This window comes from Onychostruthus taczanowskii, unplaced genomic scaffold (assembly GCF_017590055.1).
Source record: "Onychostruthus taczanowskii isolate IOZ18803 unplaced genomic scaffold, ASM1759005v1 scaffold45, whole genome shotgun sequence".
Classification (NCBI taxonomy): Eukaryota; Metazoa; Chordata; class Aves; order Passeriformes; family Passeridae; genus Onychostruthus; species Onychostruthus taczanowskii.
In genome coordinates this window covers 1816307-1835546 of record NW_024502014.1, presented here as the reverse complement: position 1 = coordinate 1835546, position 19240 = coordinate 1816307, and the positions used below count along the sequence as shown (strand labels likewise).

The following is a 19240-nucleotide window of genomic DNA, read 5'->3' as shown; positions in this document are numbered from 1 at the left end:
GTACAAAAACAAGCACGTACCAAACCCTCCTACAGCCCAGACTGACAAAGAGGAAAAGAGGAAGCAATTTTCTCATGAGCCAGTCAGATTAGTTTAACGAGCACACGGAAAGCACAGGTTTTGCAGGAACTGATGCTGAGGAGGTTTGAATACAACAGGACTGGACAGGGATGTTCTGAAGAATCAGTACAAACAAAGGAGATCATGCCTTGTTATGAGGGAATAAAAAAATTAATACTTGCCAACTTTTCTTGTTCAATTCAGCAAAAATATTTTTCAATGCTATAGTGTCTGGAAATAGGTCTGGTTTAGGTCTTATTTGTCTCTGTGCTGAAACTAGTGTAAATATCAGTAGAAATATGGATTTACAGATTCATAACTTTACAGTACAAATAAGTTCTCTCATTACTTCCAGATTAATGCAAGTAACATTTATCAGATACAATTTTAATCTATCTAGAAAAATTAATGAGTGATTCATACTCCCTAAGAAGATTCCTACCATTTCTTAAATCACCTAGGCTTTTTATTTAACACTGCCCATCATTAGCTTCAATACATATCTACTTAACAAAAAATGGCAAAAGATTCCAACTTAGTCTGCCGGAAGTTTCACACTGTATAAAAATGCGCAAAACAGATGATCCAAAGGCATTGGTAAATGCATTTAAGTCATACACAGCAGAGCAGTTGAGCCCTCTTTCATCTACTGAGGTTGTGCCAAGGAGACAGGTATTTTAACCTCAACAGAAATTTTCAAGGAATTTAACTAGAAAATACCATGCAGTCAATGCATCAGTGCATTGGCCTTGAAAATACCTCCGTTCTCATCAATTTAAAAAAATACACCTGAAGGGTTTTATCACACAAAAATTGGCCAGTACTTTGACTTAGAAGTAAAATATAATATCCAAGATCAATCAAGTGAAGCAGTCTATGAGTACAGCAGGACACAAAGAAATGTGTGTATTTGAAAGCAAGCTGTTACAGATACACTTTACCATCTCCCTGGCATTCCTGCAGAGTGCCATATCAGGATCCAACTTATCACGCATGAAGTAGTTCTTTTCTTTCATCTCAGATCTGAGAGTCTGTCCCTTAATTAAGTATATATTAGCCATATAAGGGATATTCCATACTCCTCTGTTGAAAATAAGAAAAAGAAAAACCAACACAAAAATAGTTTAAAGCTATGAAAACTAATTTGTTGCCTATTCTGTTAAATCAGCATCTCTGTATTTGCTGACAAGATTAAGCAAGTTGCAAGGAGAAGAAGCTGAAAGGTTCCCAAGACACTTGGAAAACTACATCTGGACATCTCAAAAGTAGGCGTAGGCAGTAATTCAATTTTTATGAAATGCTGTTATAAAAATATAGCAAGGTCAAACTCTCTATGGAATTTTAACTACACATGTACTTCATGTTTCCATAGTTAAGGCAATCAGTCAAACTCTCTTTTAATATTATTTTACAATACCAGATGGAGAAAGTAACTCCAAAACAGATTTTTAAATGAATTTAAAGACTTCACTGAGACTTCACACAGCTGGTCTGACCTCCTCACACAAATACCCACTGACCACAGCAGGCCATGTATTTATGTGAGTTGGGCCAATATCAACACAAAAGCATTGCTTTCAAAATGCTCCCTCTGCAGATTTCCCCCCCTCTCAGTGCCACAAGCACTTTTAGTACAGTAGGACTGAAAACAAGCCAGTCCTATTCAAGCAGTCTGTTTCAGACCTTTTGTTCTTCCAAGGCACAGAAAAGGCATCACCATATGGAACAGTCAAGCTTAGAACAACTTACATCACAGTAATTTAGGGGAGTGATAAACCCAAAAGTTTATCCTTGACAAAAGTATTGCTGAACAGCTCCTTAAGAGATATGTGACATCATACAGTATGAAACACACAAAGAAGTTATAGCTGTTCCATTGATTAAGCATTTGCCCCAAAGAGATTACAAAGTCATTTAATGAATACGACAACCATTCCTTTTGCTTGAGGTTCCAGGGATGTAGAGTTTTGGGTTTGCTACTTGTTTATCTTGTCTTTTTCTGTATTGTATACTGGACTGGTAGAGCAACCAGACACCATCAGACAGGTACCAGTAATGGATGTGTCCAGTCCTAACACCAGCTCATCACGTTAAACACTTGGCTTTTTTTCCAAGCTGTGAGTGGGAATAAACAAGTATATTTCTATGAAATAGAAAACACAAAACAATATACCTAACCTCATCTCTCTAGGAGTAATACCATACTCATATAGCTTCATGCAATATGTTGCTAATAACCATATTGGGTGCCCTGACTTTAAGAATTAGTTTACAGTTACTTACACTCTGTTCCCTTGGACAATGTCCACATAATCTTCTGATCGAGCATAATAACCATCTGGGCTCAAAGCCCCCCAGAAATTGGACCAAAGCTTCCCATGGCGGGTTACGAGCGGAGCAATTATCTTCCTGTGAAGTGACATATTGAATAAGAAAATATGAAAACATGAAATTGAAATTCACATCAGGAATTGCTGTTTGACAGGAACAAAATGCTTTGTGAATTGTTGGCCCCCAAGCCTGTTATGAACTATGGCAATGAAATATCACAAGTAAACAAAGAGGATTTAACTCTGCAAAAACAAATGGGATCTTATTTTCCCTGGACAGACCCCAGAGAATCCTTTCAATTTAGAGGAAATTCTACAAAATAAGATATTTACTATACCTGTTCTGTTCTATCAGTATTCTTAAAGTTTTTGGGTTTGTCAGCACGACATCTGCATCTATGCTTAAGTAATATTCACATGTTTTATCCTGGCGACAAAGGTCCCTAAAAAGACAAAAAAGAATTATTAACTCATGTTAATAATAGCGTCCACATGGACACATGTCCAGAAAAAAAAAATCACCAACAAAACAAACACAAAGATTTTAAAAAACCCCAAACTAGTACCCCAAGTAGGTACTGAACTGAGTCATTGCATTAAAAGTCCTCTACAGCACAGTATTGTAAAGAAAGGTGTCTAGATTACAGTAGTTTCATTAACTGAAGACTAAAATATATGGATTAGATGCCTTAGATTTTTCTTTTAATTAACTAAGTGGCCGCTAACCTTTACCAAGTTCAGTAATACCTTCTATAGAGTCTCCTAATAGAAAATGGGACACGGGGAGCAAGCCATTAATTTATATAGCTGGGTATCAGTACAATCACTGAACAGTGAAGTGTGACCTTATTTAGTAAGCTCCTCTCACAAGTGGCTGTAATGCTGTCTTTGGAAAAAGATTCCAGAGATGCAATCTGAATGGTAATTGAAACCTTATGGAGGGTGTAGGACAAAAACTTATAAACTTATATAAAGAAACATGTATTTAAAGACCTTTTCTTTGTCTTTTTGACCTACAAGAACAACAAAGTTGGTAAAGAGAAATATAAACCAATTGCAAAGGCAGTGAATTTATACTGGGGAAAATAACTGAATATGTCCATACACTATTTCTATCAGTTGTGATTTTGATCTCAAAAGAACAAACTGCACAAACTCCCATGCCTCCAAGAGAAAGACAAAGAAAACACATTCTACTGTAAATATGAAAGATACACAGACTATGTTTGTATGCTTCTGGTAGGGTGGACTTGCTAGGCCAAAACTTGGTATAGTGAATTCAGCTTTCCTATGCCATCAGAATAGTAGGAGATTACAAGAAATCAAATATACTTTTAGAGAAGGTGGATCAAGTTCCTCAAGTCAATACTACAGCAATAGCTTCCTATCATGCAGGTGGCATTATGGAATTTGTCTGTTTTCCCTATTTTAATTCCACCATAACAGCTTGAAACACTATCTTACTTTCTTGTTTTAAAATATCTACAGTCAGTGCTTTAGTTCAATTCCACTTGATTTGATTGATTGAGACTGTTTTCTGCAAAGGCAAAGATCTCTGTCACTTCAAAAGATCTGACAAAGGGTGGATGTGACAGGTTACACACAAGGGAAGGTAAGGGCTGCCATGGCTTCCTGCCTGCTCCTCTTCCATCCCCCTCCAACTCTAGCACTAAATCTTCCATCAGAATTACTACTTATCAACACCTTTTGGGTCTTTCTGTTCAAACTTTCTTCTGCTCAAAGGACCCAAGAGGTATGACTTTGTTGGAATCACAGTAGAAGGCAGACCTTTTTTATTCCATAACTTTAAGCACTTCTTCCTCTTCAGGCTTGATCACTAAAGATCTAGCAATAATCTCAGAAAAAAAAAAATTTAAATACCCATATGTCAGGAATGATCTTCCCACTGCAGCTAAAATCACTGTGTTTGAACACACACCAGTCTACACCTCTGGCCAGTCTCTGCGTGTGCCTTACCTGACATCTTATAGAGACATTTTTGTGACAGAAATTCCCTAATCAGCACTTTCACATTGCCCCAACTGAAACCAGCAGGTTTTACTTTGGCCATAACATGGTCCTGTAATTCAGTCTTTGTGGTATTTTCCTTTACTAATCCATTCTGTTCAAAGCTTTACAACCACTGAACACGAGTCACATATAGACTTATCATTGGCTTAATTACAATTATTAATAGTAACCTGACTTTTATACTGCACTTGGCATTACATGTAAAATTTCTTCCAAAAACATTCAGCTCCTTGATCCTTATTCTAGTGAGGAAAATAGACCTGAGACCAGACTTGATCTCAGTCCAGGGTTCCAGCCACAACACTTGCCAGCACTACTCCAAAAGCAGGTAAACCCTCTGCTGCTAACAAAAACATGAAGAGAATAAATGTTTTTAATTATAAAAAAATGTGGTAAAGTGGAAGAAATTTATATTTCGTTACAGGCAAGGATACCTGGAAAATTAATATGTTTTTAATTATAAAAAAATGTGGTAAAGTGGATATATAAAGAAAATTATATTTTGTTACACGCAAGTATACCTGGAAAATTAAATACATAATAGCAAAATGTATTGTCCTTTAACTTTTGCCTTTTTTTCTGCTCCCACCCCTTTTAAATCCAGACCCAGAAAATTCTATTCCAACTACTCCCATGTGCTTAGTGTTAGAAACCCTCCTGCCTCATTCACCTAATAATCCAAACCACAAAGACTAAATTAAAAGTTTTGGTCTAAGTCACACTCAGTCATTCAGTACTCTCTTGAGAACTCTCTAAAAGCATTCCTGTCCTAAACAGTCAGGAAATTTCAAGGTTACTATTCTGACTTATTTTTTCCTCCTTATTCCTTTCTCTACAGTATTGAAGACTGGATCACCACATGGCAAAACTTATCCTTCCCATTTGACATGATGGCTTGTATCTGAAAATGCTGGAAGAATTATGCTGCAAGCATGAAGTTTTGCCATTTGGTGATCCTTTGCACTTCAAGGTCACTAAAAAAAAATCTCCTTAAAACACTACAGGTTTCAGATGGAGAGAAAGAAAGTGATAAAAGGTTCAGTCAAAATTAATAAGCAAGCATGCTCTCGAGAAATTAATGCATCTTCTCTTTAGGCTTTCAGTGTTGCCCAGTAGCTTTGCCCAAGGAAATAAATGTAACCCTTTATATTCTCATGCTTTAGAGTATTACAGTCTTACAGTGCATGCTAACCTCTCCAGATGTAGACATCCCAGATTATATGTGAAACTATTTGTATGCATATCCAGGTCACTCCAAGGAACACGTGGAAAGTGCTTTCTGGCAAAGCTCATGTGTAAAATGTTTCCTTGTCTACATTCAAAGGCTAAACCTTTCAATCTACTTGCCTTCCACTCCACCTGCTCTGAAGTAAGACCAAATGTTGAAAAAAAAGCTGTGTCCTTTTCTGTGAGCAATTTCAGTGCAGCAATTAATCTTTCAATCTACTTGCCTTCCACTCCACCTGCTCTGAAGTAAGACCAAATGAGCAATTTCAGTGCAGCAATTAACAACAATTCAGAAGAAAGCCAAGATTTTTGGTTGGCAGTGTGAAGCTCAGCAGATCAGTTTAAAGTATTTTGCAATCAGAGTGATGTCTGACTGAGTTTACAAACCACAAGTCCATCTGGAACAGTGACCTCCTTAGTAAATGGGAGAATGTCACAGCTCTTCCCTTCATCACACTTTCCACTGAGATAGTCCAAGGGTCTATTGGTTGTGACAGAGGCATATTGTCTACCCAACTTCTCTGCCATTGAGCCATCTCTCTTTTTTCTAGACATAATTTGAACTTGCAATCAATCAAGTTATCATTTTCAGACCTCTCAGTTTGGACATACAATTCCAAATATGGACTGCAAGCCCAGAGGAAGAACACTTAAATCATTTGACAGGCCTCTGAAAGAAAAGGTGCTCCAGATACAAGTCTGCAATCAAGAGCCTGAGTGACATTTCCTGCCTCCATTTAGGGTTATATTTTGCATCTCTCCAGACAGCCACAATGTGCACATTCCCACTTAAAAGCTGAGATAAATGACATTTTTTATAAAGTTTTAGAAAATTCCTACCCTGTTCTGTTACTAATATTTTTGAGGGAGGAACAAAAAAGAACCAACTACCCTGAAAGAGAAATCCTGAAGGCTGTAAGTACCAGGAGAAAAAAATATTACGGAAAACATACTTTTTATTTATAAAACCTCAGAAGTGAATATTTCCCAACTTTCCATTAGTACTTGAATGTATTTAATTGCTTTTAATGTTTTCTGTCATAACAAATTCTGTAGCTGGCTGAAATCTCATCTGCAACCAAGGCAAAAACAAAGATGATTTTTCCTTAAAGAAATAACTGTAAGAACTCATACCTTAGAGACAAAGGCTAAAAAAAAGAAAGACATGGAAATGCCACTCAAGTGTTTCAAGCATCATTATAAATCAGTAGGTTCTACCAAAGATGACAGGTTTCCAGGTCTTTGGCTGAGATTTAGTATTACTATAGATATTGAGGACACTGAAGATTCTGCCTTACGTTGTCAATAACAACAAAAAGGAAAAGGCAATTCCAGAAACTCCACCTCAGTTACACGTAACATACACCAAAAAAAGTTTGCCATCAGTGTACATCTGCTTTAGAGAGTATCAGAAACAGAGAAAGAATGATTTATAAACATGTGAATGGGTGCTTAGACTACCACTGGACATCTGCAGCATTTCCTAGAAAGGCAAGGGGAGAGGTGTGGACCTCAGCCAGAGATCAGTCTTCCAGTGGCTTCAGCACAACAAAGCCCCATTCAAACAAATTTCCAAGAACACCACAGAGACTCAAGACCCTCATTCTTTCAGCTGATGCTATGAATAGCCTATGCTCAACCTCTGAACAGAAACGGCCTTTTGAAATGAACTTCTGTGCTCTGACACTCTGGGAAGAGCTGGCAGAAGAGTGAGTCAAAGTATTATCACTGAATGAATCCTGCTGCAGGGCCGCAGCAAGGTGGTCCTGATCCTGGTGGGATCCTGGGCTGAGCAACTCCATCATGTGGCTGATGTGCTGGGAGAGCCACAAACCTCTCTGCAGGAGCCAGCTGCAGCACTAAAGACATCCTGTGACAGGCAGGGCTGACATGGACATACAAACTCCAAGGTTCAACTTCAGGCACAGAAAGTGCCAGGTTTAAAAGCTAAAGTTTTGGATATTCTAGTAAGAGCAAAAGAAAAAAGCAAGACCAAACATAAGATAAAGTCAGTTGTCTTTGAGAGAAACTTCTGCTTGAGCACTTCTGAAGGATATTCCTGCCTCTTTGAACCACAAGAGGAAAGAGAATTCAGTCACCTGCACATCCAGGTCAACCATAGGTTTAACCATATGACTTTACCCATATATTTACTTAAATATAATGTCACTTCAGGGAAAAAAAAAAAAGAGTAAGCACTAGGACAACAAAAGAGCAATTGTTAAAAGCATATCCAATGCAAAAATGGAAAAAATCTGCAGTAAGGTAGCTGCAAAATGAAAGAAATAGTATGCATTTTCTAGGCCATCATCACAAGACAAGATGACAGACTACTGAAGTAGCCCAAACCAGAGAGATTTTTTCACAATGATCAACAGCTTTTTATATTATACAGAAACAATAAAACACTTGACAATTCATGTTTTATATCTAGATCTTTTCTACCACAAAAGCTCCCATTTTCACAGGTGAAGATGTAAACATTAAAGGCACAAAATAATACCCATGCAAGATGAAACAATGTGAGTGTATGCATGAATATAACAGATTTATAAATTAGAACCTACATTCCCATGTTCCGGGCTTCTGCTTGACTTAAGTTTTCTTCAGGTCCAACAATTTTAATATTTCTGATAATGTTCTTGGCTTTTTCCCAGAATTTCTTGATGTGCTTTTCATGGTAAACCTCCTGTAATCATGTAAACATTTTTTACTGCAAATGTAAGGCATCAATATGTATGAATCATAAACACAGTGTCCAAGAACACACTGTATTCTGTCCTAAACAAACAGATGCCAAACAGTGTTTGAACATATTCCAGAATATCTGTCATTAAAATGAACCTCCTCTGTCCAAAACTTTAGGAAAATAATCCAACATGTCATCAGTATTACTCAAACTGTACAAGAATGCAAGATTCACAAACTATCTATGTAGTATTTTCCAGCATATTTATGGAGCAGTCTTCAAAACCCACCCTACAACCTCAGTGGCATGCAGTTCTTTATGCCCCTCTAGAATCACTTTAGAGAGGGAGCTGTACCTGTACCAAATTGTACAGGCACTGCCATTGTTTCTTTAAAAGGCAGTCCCACTGATTGTTCCTTTAATTTCTATTTACCCTCCTCCTTACCTTTCTATTTGTCTGTATTTAAGAGCTCTCAGCTGCACACAGCACTTCCAAACCAGTGCCCTCACTGTAGCTTTTGCCTATTATGGCTGACATTAGAATAATTGACATTGAGTAGGGGTTTTCCCCCTCTAAAATAAAAAGCTGTTCAGAATTTATATTCCATTTCAAAAACCATAAAACTTTTGGCTGAAGCTACAAAACCTACACAGCCTACAATTCCTATGTGCCCATCAAATTTATACCCCCAAAATCCCTTTACAAAACCACAATGAACACTTTAGAGAGAAAATCTACTTCTACTACTGATCCCCTTTTTGCTCTCATATCAACAGCAATGCATGCACACTGAAAAGGGGTACAACTAAATTTTACTTCTATTTCTCTTCCAGTCTCATTTTTTTTTCCAAAATATTTACACACATTTGACACCTCACTCGTTAAAATCACAGAATCACATAATTATTTGGGTTGGAAGGGACTTTAAATATCATCTCCTTCCAACCCCCCTGCCTTGGGCAGGGACAGCTTCCATTGGACCAGGCTGTCCAAAACAGCAATACTGGCTGAAGTCACTGGGGAAGTACCAGCAAGGCCAGATCATTAGGTAATTAGCAGGGAGTATTCAAAAGCAACTTATCTGCAGTGCCAGTCAAAATACATCTGAACACACCAATCTTTCCATGAGACCCAGCTGGAGTGCCAATAGAAACAAAGCTGCACTGGGATATCAGCAAGATGAAAAAAGGTCCCATGCCCATGTCAGGTGACAGTAGTTCATAATTTGGTGTCACTGCTGCTCGGTCCTGAGGTGGTCAGAAGCTGGCCCAGATGGTCACTGCAGGCCCCTTCCAGCTGGAACTGTTCTCTTCTTATTTTATTCTATTGATTTATGGCTGTCAGTACTTCCTCCAGAAGCACTCATTCAAAATACATTTTTTTCATTAGTAAAATAATCTAAGCAGTTTCTTTAAATAGGCTTCAGTAAGTCCTGAGACAATTTAATTTTTCCAGCTTTGCATACTAAACTCTGAAGGATTATCTCTTCCTATGCATTTCAACTGTGTTCTTATACCAAATCCATATACTTCACACTCTGATTCATTGCATAATTTCCAAAATGGAAGCTCTGTACAATGATAAAGTCATACTTACATTATTATGAACGAAGATACTGAGTGCCTCCCGTGGGTAGTCCAGAGTCAATAGTCTGTCTAAAAATTTAGTTAGGAAAGGAGTGGGTTGTTCAATGAAAACACCAATTTTTACTCTTGGATATTCCTAAAAAAAATGATATTTTGATACAACCAATAAGACTTGCCTCTTTTCTAAGAGTAGTTATAATAAAGAGCAACTAATGTCATATAGTAAACTTAGTCCACACAGCTTTCAAACAATCAAAACCAGTGTGCTCAGAAGTGGCTGAGCACCCATTTATTTTCACTGGCTTCACAAAATATGCAACGATAATGGATTTTATGAAACATACACTGCAAGTAGAAAATAATGTAATACGGTTTTAAAATTCTTACTTTAAAAAACCCACTAAAACAGCAAAAGAATCATTTAAGGAAATATACCTAGAACTGAATGGCAAATTCTTTTTTTTTAACAAGGTACAGACACAGACTACATTTACAAGAAAATACAGAGGAAAGCAGTTTTTAAAAAATAGTTAAAGAATAAATACCACTAAATATTTTACTCAGCTGTACTTTAAGCCAAAGACTGCAATACCCTCCTATAAATGTATATGCACTATTTCCCCCCATTCATTTGAACTGGGCCTTGCATTCCTTCCCTACTCACTGATTTTTAGACAGATCTTTAATAAACTAACCCTACTCACTGATTTTTAGAAAGATCTTTAATAAATTAACAGAGCTGCTATCCTTACATCCAAGAATACTGAACTTTCATGGACCTTATTTTAAAGTGAATTCACATCTTTTGATGGTATTTGGCTGCTTTGTATGTGCTTGATAGAGATCATGACCACTAAAAGAAACACAGACAGCACTTTTTTGTAGTCCTGAAGTGTGTTACTGCAGTATGCAAGACAAAAAAGTTTAACCTTCAAAGACCTCAACTCCTACACAAAGAAATACACTGACTACAAATTATTTCCATCTCTAAACCAGACAATTACTATAAAAATCGAATCCATTACAAGGCTCAGAGAGAAACCTTATATGAGCATAAAAGGCTGCCAGCTAGCTCTTTAAGCAGGCCAACACCCACTTGAGAAGCGTCTGGATAAAGCATCAACACATGCTGAGGTTTCACAGAGTCACTGTCTACGGGAGCCCAGAAACACCCAGCGTTTACCCTGAACCCTCCTGCTCACAGCTCCATCTGCAAACCTCATAAGGACTGCTGGGAAAGCACAGAGCCTCACAGACACCCAATAACTCCAGAACAACCAGCAGTGCACTGATGTGCCTCCAACCAAGCGCCCGTGCCCCTCTGGTGGCACTGCTGAGGCTGGCACAGGCACTGGTGCCACTGATGGCCAGGGACAAGGAGAGCTGCCTGGGCTGAGCTGGGCACACTGAGCTACCAGTGCCACAGCTGCTGCAGCCATTGTACTTTGTACATGTTTCTAACTCAGAGTCATTCCCCCCTTGTTCTCCAGGGGAAAGAGAAAGAGGTTCAGGCTGGATGTGCAAAGGCTATGGGGACAATGAGGAATTACTGGCACTGCTTCATTACACTGAAATGTGAACTGCTTGGCTCCACGCTGAAATCTCAGTGTGACCAAAGCATAATGGTGTTTAAAAATGTTAAGAGGAAAAATTCCTGTAAACTGCATCTCCTCAAAGCACAGAGTTCATCAATTCAGACCTTGGTTTACCACAAAGAGCTGTCACTGCATAATCTGAATCTAGGTCACAATGAGCATTTTGAGCATGTGAAATCAGAAGTTGCCTCTCAGCAAAACCTCTCTGGGAATACCCAGTCTGCACCCACATGCTGCATTTTCTCTGATAGATTTTCTCATTTTCAGTGAGGTCATGTATTTGACTTTTAAAGTTTACTTTTTAATAAACAGTAGTTGAGTGTAAGACAATTTTTGGAAGAAACTCAGGACAATGGCTCAGTACAATTGCACAGAGCAAAGTACAGGATCTCTTGCCACAAGAGTTGCCAGTGAAATGAGAAGAGGAGTGAAATCATCCTTTTCAGCCATATTGGAAAGTCTCCACACCAGTAAGAAGCTTTAGAATTTAAAAGCATTTCTAGGGAGGTTAAGTTGGGTAACAAACTTAATTTAGATTTCAGGGGAAAAAAAAAAAAAAACACTAAAGAAAGTAGCAACAATTTGCACTTATTGAGTCCAGGTGCCCTCTTCAACTTATTTTCCATTATGCTGCTTCTACCTGAACAGGTGGTTAATTTGGGGCTGGCACAGGCTGCTGACATTACCAGAAGAGAGCAGTTTTCCCACACCTCAGCCATGATTGCAGAAGATCCTGTTTCTGTCAAAAGGACAAGGACTGAGCAAAAGACCTTGCATATGTACCTCTGAGCTCCTTTGTTCGCAACCCCAAAAAAAGGCAAAATCCTCAGAAGATATGAATGTATAAATGCAGGCAGTTAAATAAAACAATATGGAGAAGATTATTAGAGGCACAGAACAGGAACTTCTCTTTTCACTGAAGAGTTCTTGTTAAGCAGCAACCAGACTGGCCTGAACAGAGAGCACGTTCAGAAAACGAAATCCTGCTGGTACTTAGAAATGCCTGAAGTAAACACTTCCACTGAGGCCAAGGAAAAGCCTTGTTATTTCTTCTGGCAGAGTGAGTGAGGCATGAAGTCCAAAGAATGCACTACAGTAAAGACACATTCCAAGTAGATGTACATAAACTATAGGAAGCTATCCAGTAAATCATTGCATCCCCCTTACTGGCTTTCAGATTTAACTGCTCCAAAACCACATCTTAAATACCAACATCACTGGAAAAAAATCTTTTTGACAACATCTTTTCCTCAGGTAAACTTTATGATGGGAGTGCAAATACTATCTAATTATAACACCATTCAAATGTTTATCTTAAAAGAGAAAATAAAATTTAAAAACAGAGAAAGAATCTGAAAGTTATTAAAATTCCAACAAAAACTTTTTTAGTTTATATTCCAGTTCATTAGCTATTTATTGCCCAGAAATTTTTTCACTTTTTCTTTTCATTACAAAGATAACAAGCCACTATTTCTTTCATGCTATCCTTCCAAAGACCTGTTCTCATTCAAATCTTCAATACAGAACAGAAATTAAACATCTGCTGGAAAGATCCTGTTAGACATAATCAGATTTTATTTTTTCGTCCAAGTCTTACAATTCCACATGGTAGAGGTCAGTATTTACTTTGCCTCAAATTTACTGTGTACAGTACAGAAATTTTTTACAGAGACGTGAAAGACATCACGCCTGGAGTGGAAGAGCCAAAGCTGCCAGGTACTGGATATACACACATGCCATGTGTATGTGTGTATTTGTCCTACAAGAATGCTGAAAACTGTACTGAAATTCAATCATCTTCTACAGAAACACATTTTCTTACATCATACAAATATTTGTATTGCCCTCTACAAGGTAAAGCAGTTTTGCACTGTTTAATCTCAGAAAATAGTAACTGTAACCATCTTAGTTAACTATTAAACTCTATTTGCAACAGAAGTTGTTCAGATGATTCACACTGACTGTTTTGTAGGTCAAAAAATCAGAAATATCTAGAATTTTTCTACCTCTTCCAAAATTCTAATTACTCTCTAGAACTTTGCACAACTCAAAAATTGTTCATTCACCCCCAGTGAACAGAGGTGAAGATCTGGAGGGCTTTTGGGGTTGGCATCATCTTCAGTAACACTGTGCAAACCTATATTAAAATACATGCATAAAAATATTCCTGAAAGTAGTAAAACATATTGCAGGAAGAAGGCCCTTGGCCTCAGGAATCACTAAACACCTATCAGCTGCACCCAAAAGGGCCTTCCAGTGCAAGTTCCAGTGCAGAGCACTCTTACCTTTACTGCTGACAGGTCTAGTAAGTCCAAATCACAAACACTGCAGCCAGTTTCCCGTGTCCAAGCATTGGGAATATAGTTTCCCAAATAATTCAGGTGAATCTGATACAGAAATGAACAGTTTAAATTAATGCAAGATGAGTGCCAAGGATGATCTATACCTTTCAAACAATCCAGGTTTATTCATTTAATCACTTGTAACTAAAGGCAACTGACAGGAAACAAACATTAAAAAACAGCAGGTAAAAACTTGATCTTATTCTTTTTGTTGACAAAACAGACTACATATGTACCATGAAGTCTACAAAAATAAGTATTTCATAAAAATTACATGCACTTGAGGTGAAAAATAAAAGTATTACATATCAGAATGTAAAAATTATTTGGTACTCATTTCAAGAGTTGTATCTAACCAATGCAATTTACTAATCTGCAGATTAGTACAAAGCAGAAGTATCGCATGAATAAAATACTTTAAACCGTTGAGAGTGAATTCTGGGAATTTTTTAATGCTAGTTGATTTACAAACTAGAGAAAACTTTTTGCCTAATATTATTATCCTTTTGATTCCATCCTGCGTTTAGAACGGAAGAATTTAACCACACTGACAAAGTGATGCATAGCAAAAGTTTCCTCTTGGTTTTACATGAAATTAAAACCAAACTGTCACTCACTTTAGTTGGACCATTTCCATGAATGGTGACTGGTAGGGTGTCATACACTGAATTCCTTGCTCTTACTTTTCCTTCTTCAAATTTCAAAAGGACTTCATCTGCAAATCAACAAAGCAGTAGAGTAAGTTCATAAAAAAGCTAGAATTTGATTTTTAAGTCCTTGATGATATATTGTACCTTGCTGTTGCTGTCATTGTCAGTATTATTTATTTAGAAGCTTTTGTTCACTTTTTCTAACTAGATCTTGAATTCTAAGCTCCTTATGATAAAAAGGTGACATCAAATTTCATAGTTTCTCATCAGCAGCTTCAGTATTGCTATTTACAGATAAATCAGTTACTTCAGATATGATCTGACTACAAAAAAGTTGTTCCAAAATTAAAGGTCAGATGTAAGAAAGAAAGTTTGCACAGATGCATTTTTCCATTTAAATTCATGACAATTAAATAAAGAAAATTCTACATTATTTAACATTCGACTTCATATGTGTAGCCATTTGCTTGAGAACATCTAAATGCAATTCTAATTACTAATCTTACTCCTGTAATTAAGTTTCATAAAGGCAGATAGAAAAATTATCCTTAACTTTATATTTACTGCCAACTTCATTTATTTAAAACTATTTTTTCCATTTTAAATCAAATATTTTACCAAATAATAATTAATACTTTATCAAATCAGAAAATTTAATTAATAATCAATCCAAAAGCCCTGTAACTAACCTGGTGATCAGGTTTACTTACCCAAACACTTCCTTAAAATAAGCACATGTTTAAAGAACTACATTCATGGTTAAGCAAAAAAAAGAAGTGCTAATAACAGTTAATGAAACATACAATGTGCCAATCATACACTTACCAACAGCTCCATTTAGGGTCTGGAAAATTGTACATTTGTGGTCCAAAGTAATGTTAATGCGCTCCTGAAATCAAAGAGCCAAAGCTGTTGAGGCGTTCTAAAAGCCAGTGTTTTTACAGCAACACTGCAATTATACCACAGTGGCAGCAAGGAATCAGGGAAAATGTGTTCTTCAAATTGCTATATTTGTCTGTATTCCCAAGTTGTGCAGTTCTACAGCAATCAGTTTTGCATATGCAGGAACTTTAAACTTGAAGGATAAAGGTGACAACTCTCCACAGAAACTGCAATTTAGCAGTATAAGCCAAAGAAAATTTGTGTATTTAAAAAAAAAATTAATAAGCCTTTGCCAAGAAACAAAACATGCTGTGTTTCAGAGTCACAAAAATATAAAAGTCAAATTTAAGTATCATGTCAGAATAGAAAACACCAGTGGTTTTAAAGCATGTTCCTAATGTTGTACTACTAATCCTAGCTTACTTTAAATACCATATTTTACCATTTTTAAAATGCTGATTCGAGTATGTAGCATTTAAAACACCCTTAAAAACAGATGACATCCCTTGTTTTGGTCTTCCAAGATCTTCTTACACATTCTACAGCACTGGGCACATTATTACTACACAGAGAATCAGTGGTGATGTACGCTAAGCACCATGGAAGTGTTTTGAACCATGGTGCAGCAGTGTTCTGCACACATACACAGTTTTGGTCTAGAAGACAATCCACTTAGACAACCAATTAAGTTACTTCTGACTTGGATGCAGAATCAGCTTTAATATCTCTACACCCTGTCTCTTCAATTGCATACCTGGCATCTGACTGAACTTGCGCATAAGCAACTCAGTCATTAAAGGCTGGAGGGAATTTCCCCTGAGGAGCAGCTGAGGTTTGTCTAGTTTAGAGGAGCAGGCTGAGGGGCCCCTCTGTGCTCCCTACAGCTTCCTGAGGGGAGGAAGGGGAGAGGGAGGAACTGAGCTGGTGGGAATGGTTAAAAGCTGCACCAGAGAAGGTTCAGACTGGAAATTAGGAAGCATTTCTTTATGCACAGGGTGGTCAAACCCCAGATCAGTTCCTACACAGGTTGTCAACACCTCCAGCCTGTCAAGTGCTTAGAAAGCATTTGGGCAATGACCTGAGTAACACACTTTAGCTTTTGGTCAGGCCCATACTGGTCAGCCAGTCAGACTAGATGATCACTGTAAGTCCCTTCCAACAGAAATGTTCTCTTCTATTTCTGAATCTCTAGCCAAATAGAACTGATTTTCCATTAAGTTATGCCAGAAACAACATGCATAAAAAAACTTTGCATCTGCCTTAAGCACACAGATTACCAAAATCCTTCTCAAAATTCTTCTGCATCAGCTTCTAAAGTCTTTTTGCATCAATATATTGTCAGCTTCTCTTATCTCTCTTTTTCCAGCATCTGGGACACACCTCTAAAACCTTTCATGCTTTAACACTGCAACTCAGCAGAGAACTTTGTTAAGTGAGGACACAGAGAGGTCTTCACCCAAAATTTAGAATGCAGCTTTATTGAACATATTTGCACAGAAAGCTGAAGACAGGATCTGAAATGGCAGCAAGCCAATGTATAAAACACTGGATCAGCAAGTAGTTCAGTGACACCCTGGCAAAATGCCACATTCTGTGGCCATCAAACTGCCAAGTACATGGGACCCTCATTGAGATAAATGTGTCTGATCATACACCTCAGAGCTGTTATTTCTAACAATGAAGCACAACCTGCCTGGGGCTGAAGACAGCCTGAAATGATGTATCAAGTCATGACCCTTTGGGAGCCTGTTCATCATTCCAGCAGTAGGAACCTCAGGAGAACAAACACCTGTCAACACAGCACTCCAGTACAGACAGCATTCCGTGTCTTTTCATCTCCTGGTGTTTTATGAGGAGCAGCATGTTATTTCAAGCAGAAAGAAAAGAGAAAGCAAGTTACTACCTACCCTTGCCAATGGGTCAACATAGATTTTGGTGTAAAACAGCTGGTCATCATCATTATCCTGCAGATTCCATTGCTGCACAATACGATTTATGGATGGAGCATAACCAATAAATCCTGCAACATCAAACACATAGGTTATTTCCATAAAAACACTACCCTGTCAATGCTGTCCAACAACCAGGGACTTCATTCTGAGTGCTGCCAGTAAAGTATGAAATTTATGAAACTTGACGCAAAATCTAATCTTCTTTCCTGAGGTATGTAACAGGTCTGTTTCAAAAAGTTAATAATTATTGGCTATTTTTATAGTAATGGTATTTTAAGGAAAAAAATAACTCAGATCTGCCCAGGATGATTCTGAGAGTGCCAAAGCATGATATCAGACTATCACTTTCACAAGAAGCCTATCTGTGGAAAAAGTTTCCTTTTCATCAATCACTTCTTACTGGCAGAGATTCCTGAATCTAATACTGCCAGAAATACAATGACAATTCATCTCAAAACCAATACACGCCAAAATAAAAAAAAAGATAGGACAGATAGGTGAGGGAAAGAAACAGGGACACTCCCAGATCTGCACACTGAAGAAGGGTGCCCCAGAAATGACACACGCAATAGTTTCTACACAGCACAGTGTTTTATCAGTGCATGCATTAATCAAGTGCAAAATTATTAGCAAAGCTGGCATTTAAAGGAGGATTTCAGAATTCATCTGTCATTGGGATTACAGGGAGTAGCTCCCGCTCCTTGTAGGAGCTGTGTAAGCCATGCTGCCAGGCCAGGCAGAGCTGCCAGCACATCCACCCTGTGTGCAGAGATCTCCAGGAACCAGGCAGCCAAGTTTGGGAATTCTGTGACCAGGCTATAAATAGCATGTGTTGCTTTGCTAGGCTTGTGCACTGCATTGTTTCTGCAACAATGGGGTCATCCTTGCACAGCATTACACTGCCATGCACAGCTGCTTGCTAGACCCTGGCTATATTTATCTGCTTTTTACAAGTTATTGCCAAACACACACTGTGCAAATTTGAATGAAAACTATGCCTGAGCACAGAAGAGAAACAATTCAAGTGGGGAGGGGAGGAAGATGACAGCATATCCAGTCATCAGCTTTGCACTTGGGTAACTGAGGAACAGCTCCACATGCAACAAGTACGTTGAACAGGTAACAGAGAAGGGTCATGCTCAAGTGTTTGAGGATCCCACTTGCCTCCTGAGTTCAGGAATCGTTTCCCACTCCGGACAACAGGATACTTGTCAGCCAGCCTTTTATCTGGCCAAATTAGTCCATCTGCTGCAAACACCACTTTGTGATTAGTTTCCTGAAACTTCTTTAGCAGCTCTTCAGGGCCCCCAGCAAAGATAACATCATAGCTTAAAAGGAAAGAAAATACTTCCATTAGGTTAATTTCATTGTAATGTTTCTGTGTTCAAAACAAGTCATTGGACTATTCATATTTAAAAATCAAACAGCCCTTTCACTTGGAAAAATGACTCAATATTTAACCGCCATGTAAAAATTCTATACCCTTCTAGGAGAGAAACTTCAATCAGTACTACTTATCCAAAATATTTTCTCCTTCTGCTTTTTAGCCTTCCACATTTTGGACATTCTTTTTTCTTCACATTTTGTTTATCTGAAATTCATTTTCCTATTTCAGGTATTTTGCTTATGTCTTTAAGAACAACAATCAAAAATATCAAATTTTAACAGATGAAAAGTAGGACTGAAAGATGACTTAGATAACTATCACTTGGAAAACCTAGATGATCTTGTTCCTAAACACAACAGCACTGACTCTTCTAAAAAGTCTTATCAGGAATGTACTGAGATCTCAATGAAGTCTAGTTGCCCATAAAAAGTGTATTGCATCCTGGCAAGCCATAGATTTCTCATTCAACCTCTTCAATGTGCTGAAGACTTAAAAGGTTCAAAGTATC

At 37.7% G+C, this 19240-nt stretch overlaps 1 protein-coding gene across 2 annotated transcripts in view; it reads right to left on the bottom strand.

Moving 5' to 3' along the window:
• The window catches only part of PLOD2 (procollagen-lysine,2-oxoglutarate 5-dioxygenase 2), a 47843-nt gene that overhangs the window by 6971 nt on the left and 21632 nt on the right, over positions 1–19240 (bottom strand). For both annotated transcript variants that reach the window (XM_041414427.1, XM_041414428.1), the window contains exons 4-13: positions 18510–18673; positions 17301–17413; positions 15337–15400; positions 14479–14576; positions 13805–13906; positions 9935–10060; positions 8216–8337; positions 2729–2833; positions 2344–2469; positions 1002–1143 (exon numbers count right to left, since the gene is read on the bottom strand). In XM_041414427.1, the coding sequence (XP_041270361.1) occupies positions 1002–1143; positions 2344–2469; positions 2729–2833; positions 8216–8337; positions 9935–10060; positions 13805–13906; positions 14479–14576; positions 15337–15400; positions 17301–17413; positions 18510–18673 (1162 nt within the window). The remainder of the gene's footprint in view (positions 1–1001; positions 1144–2343; positions 2470–2728; positions 2834–8215; positions 8338–9934; positions 10061–13804; positions 13907–14478; positions 14577–15336; positions 15401–17300; positions 17414–18509; positions 18674–19240) is intronic.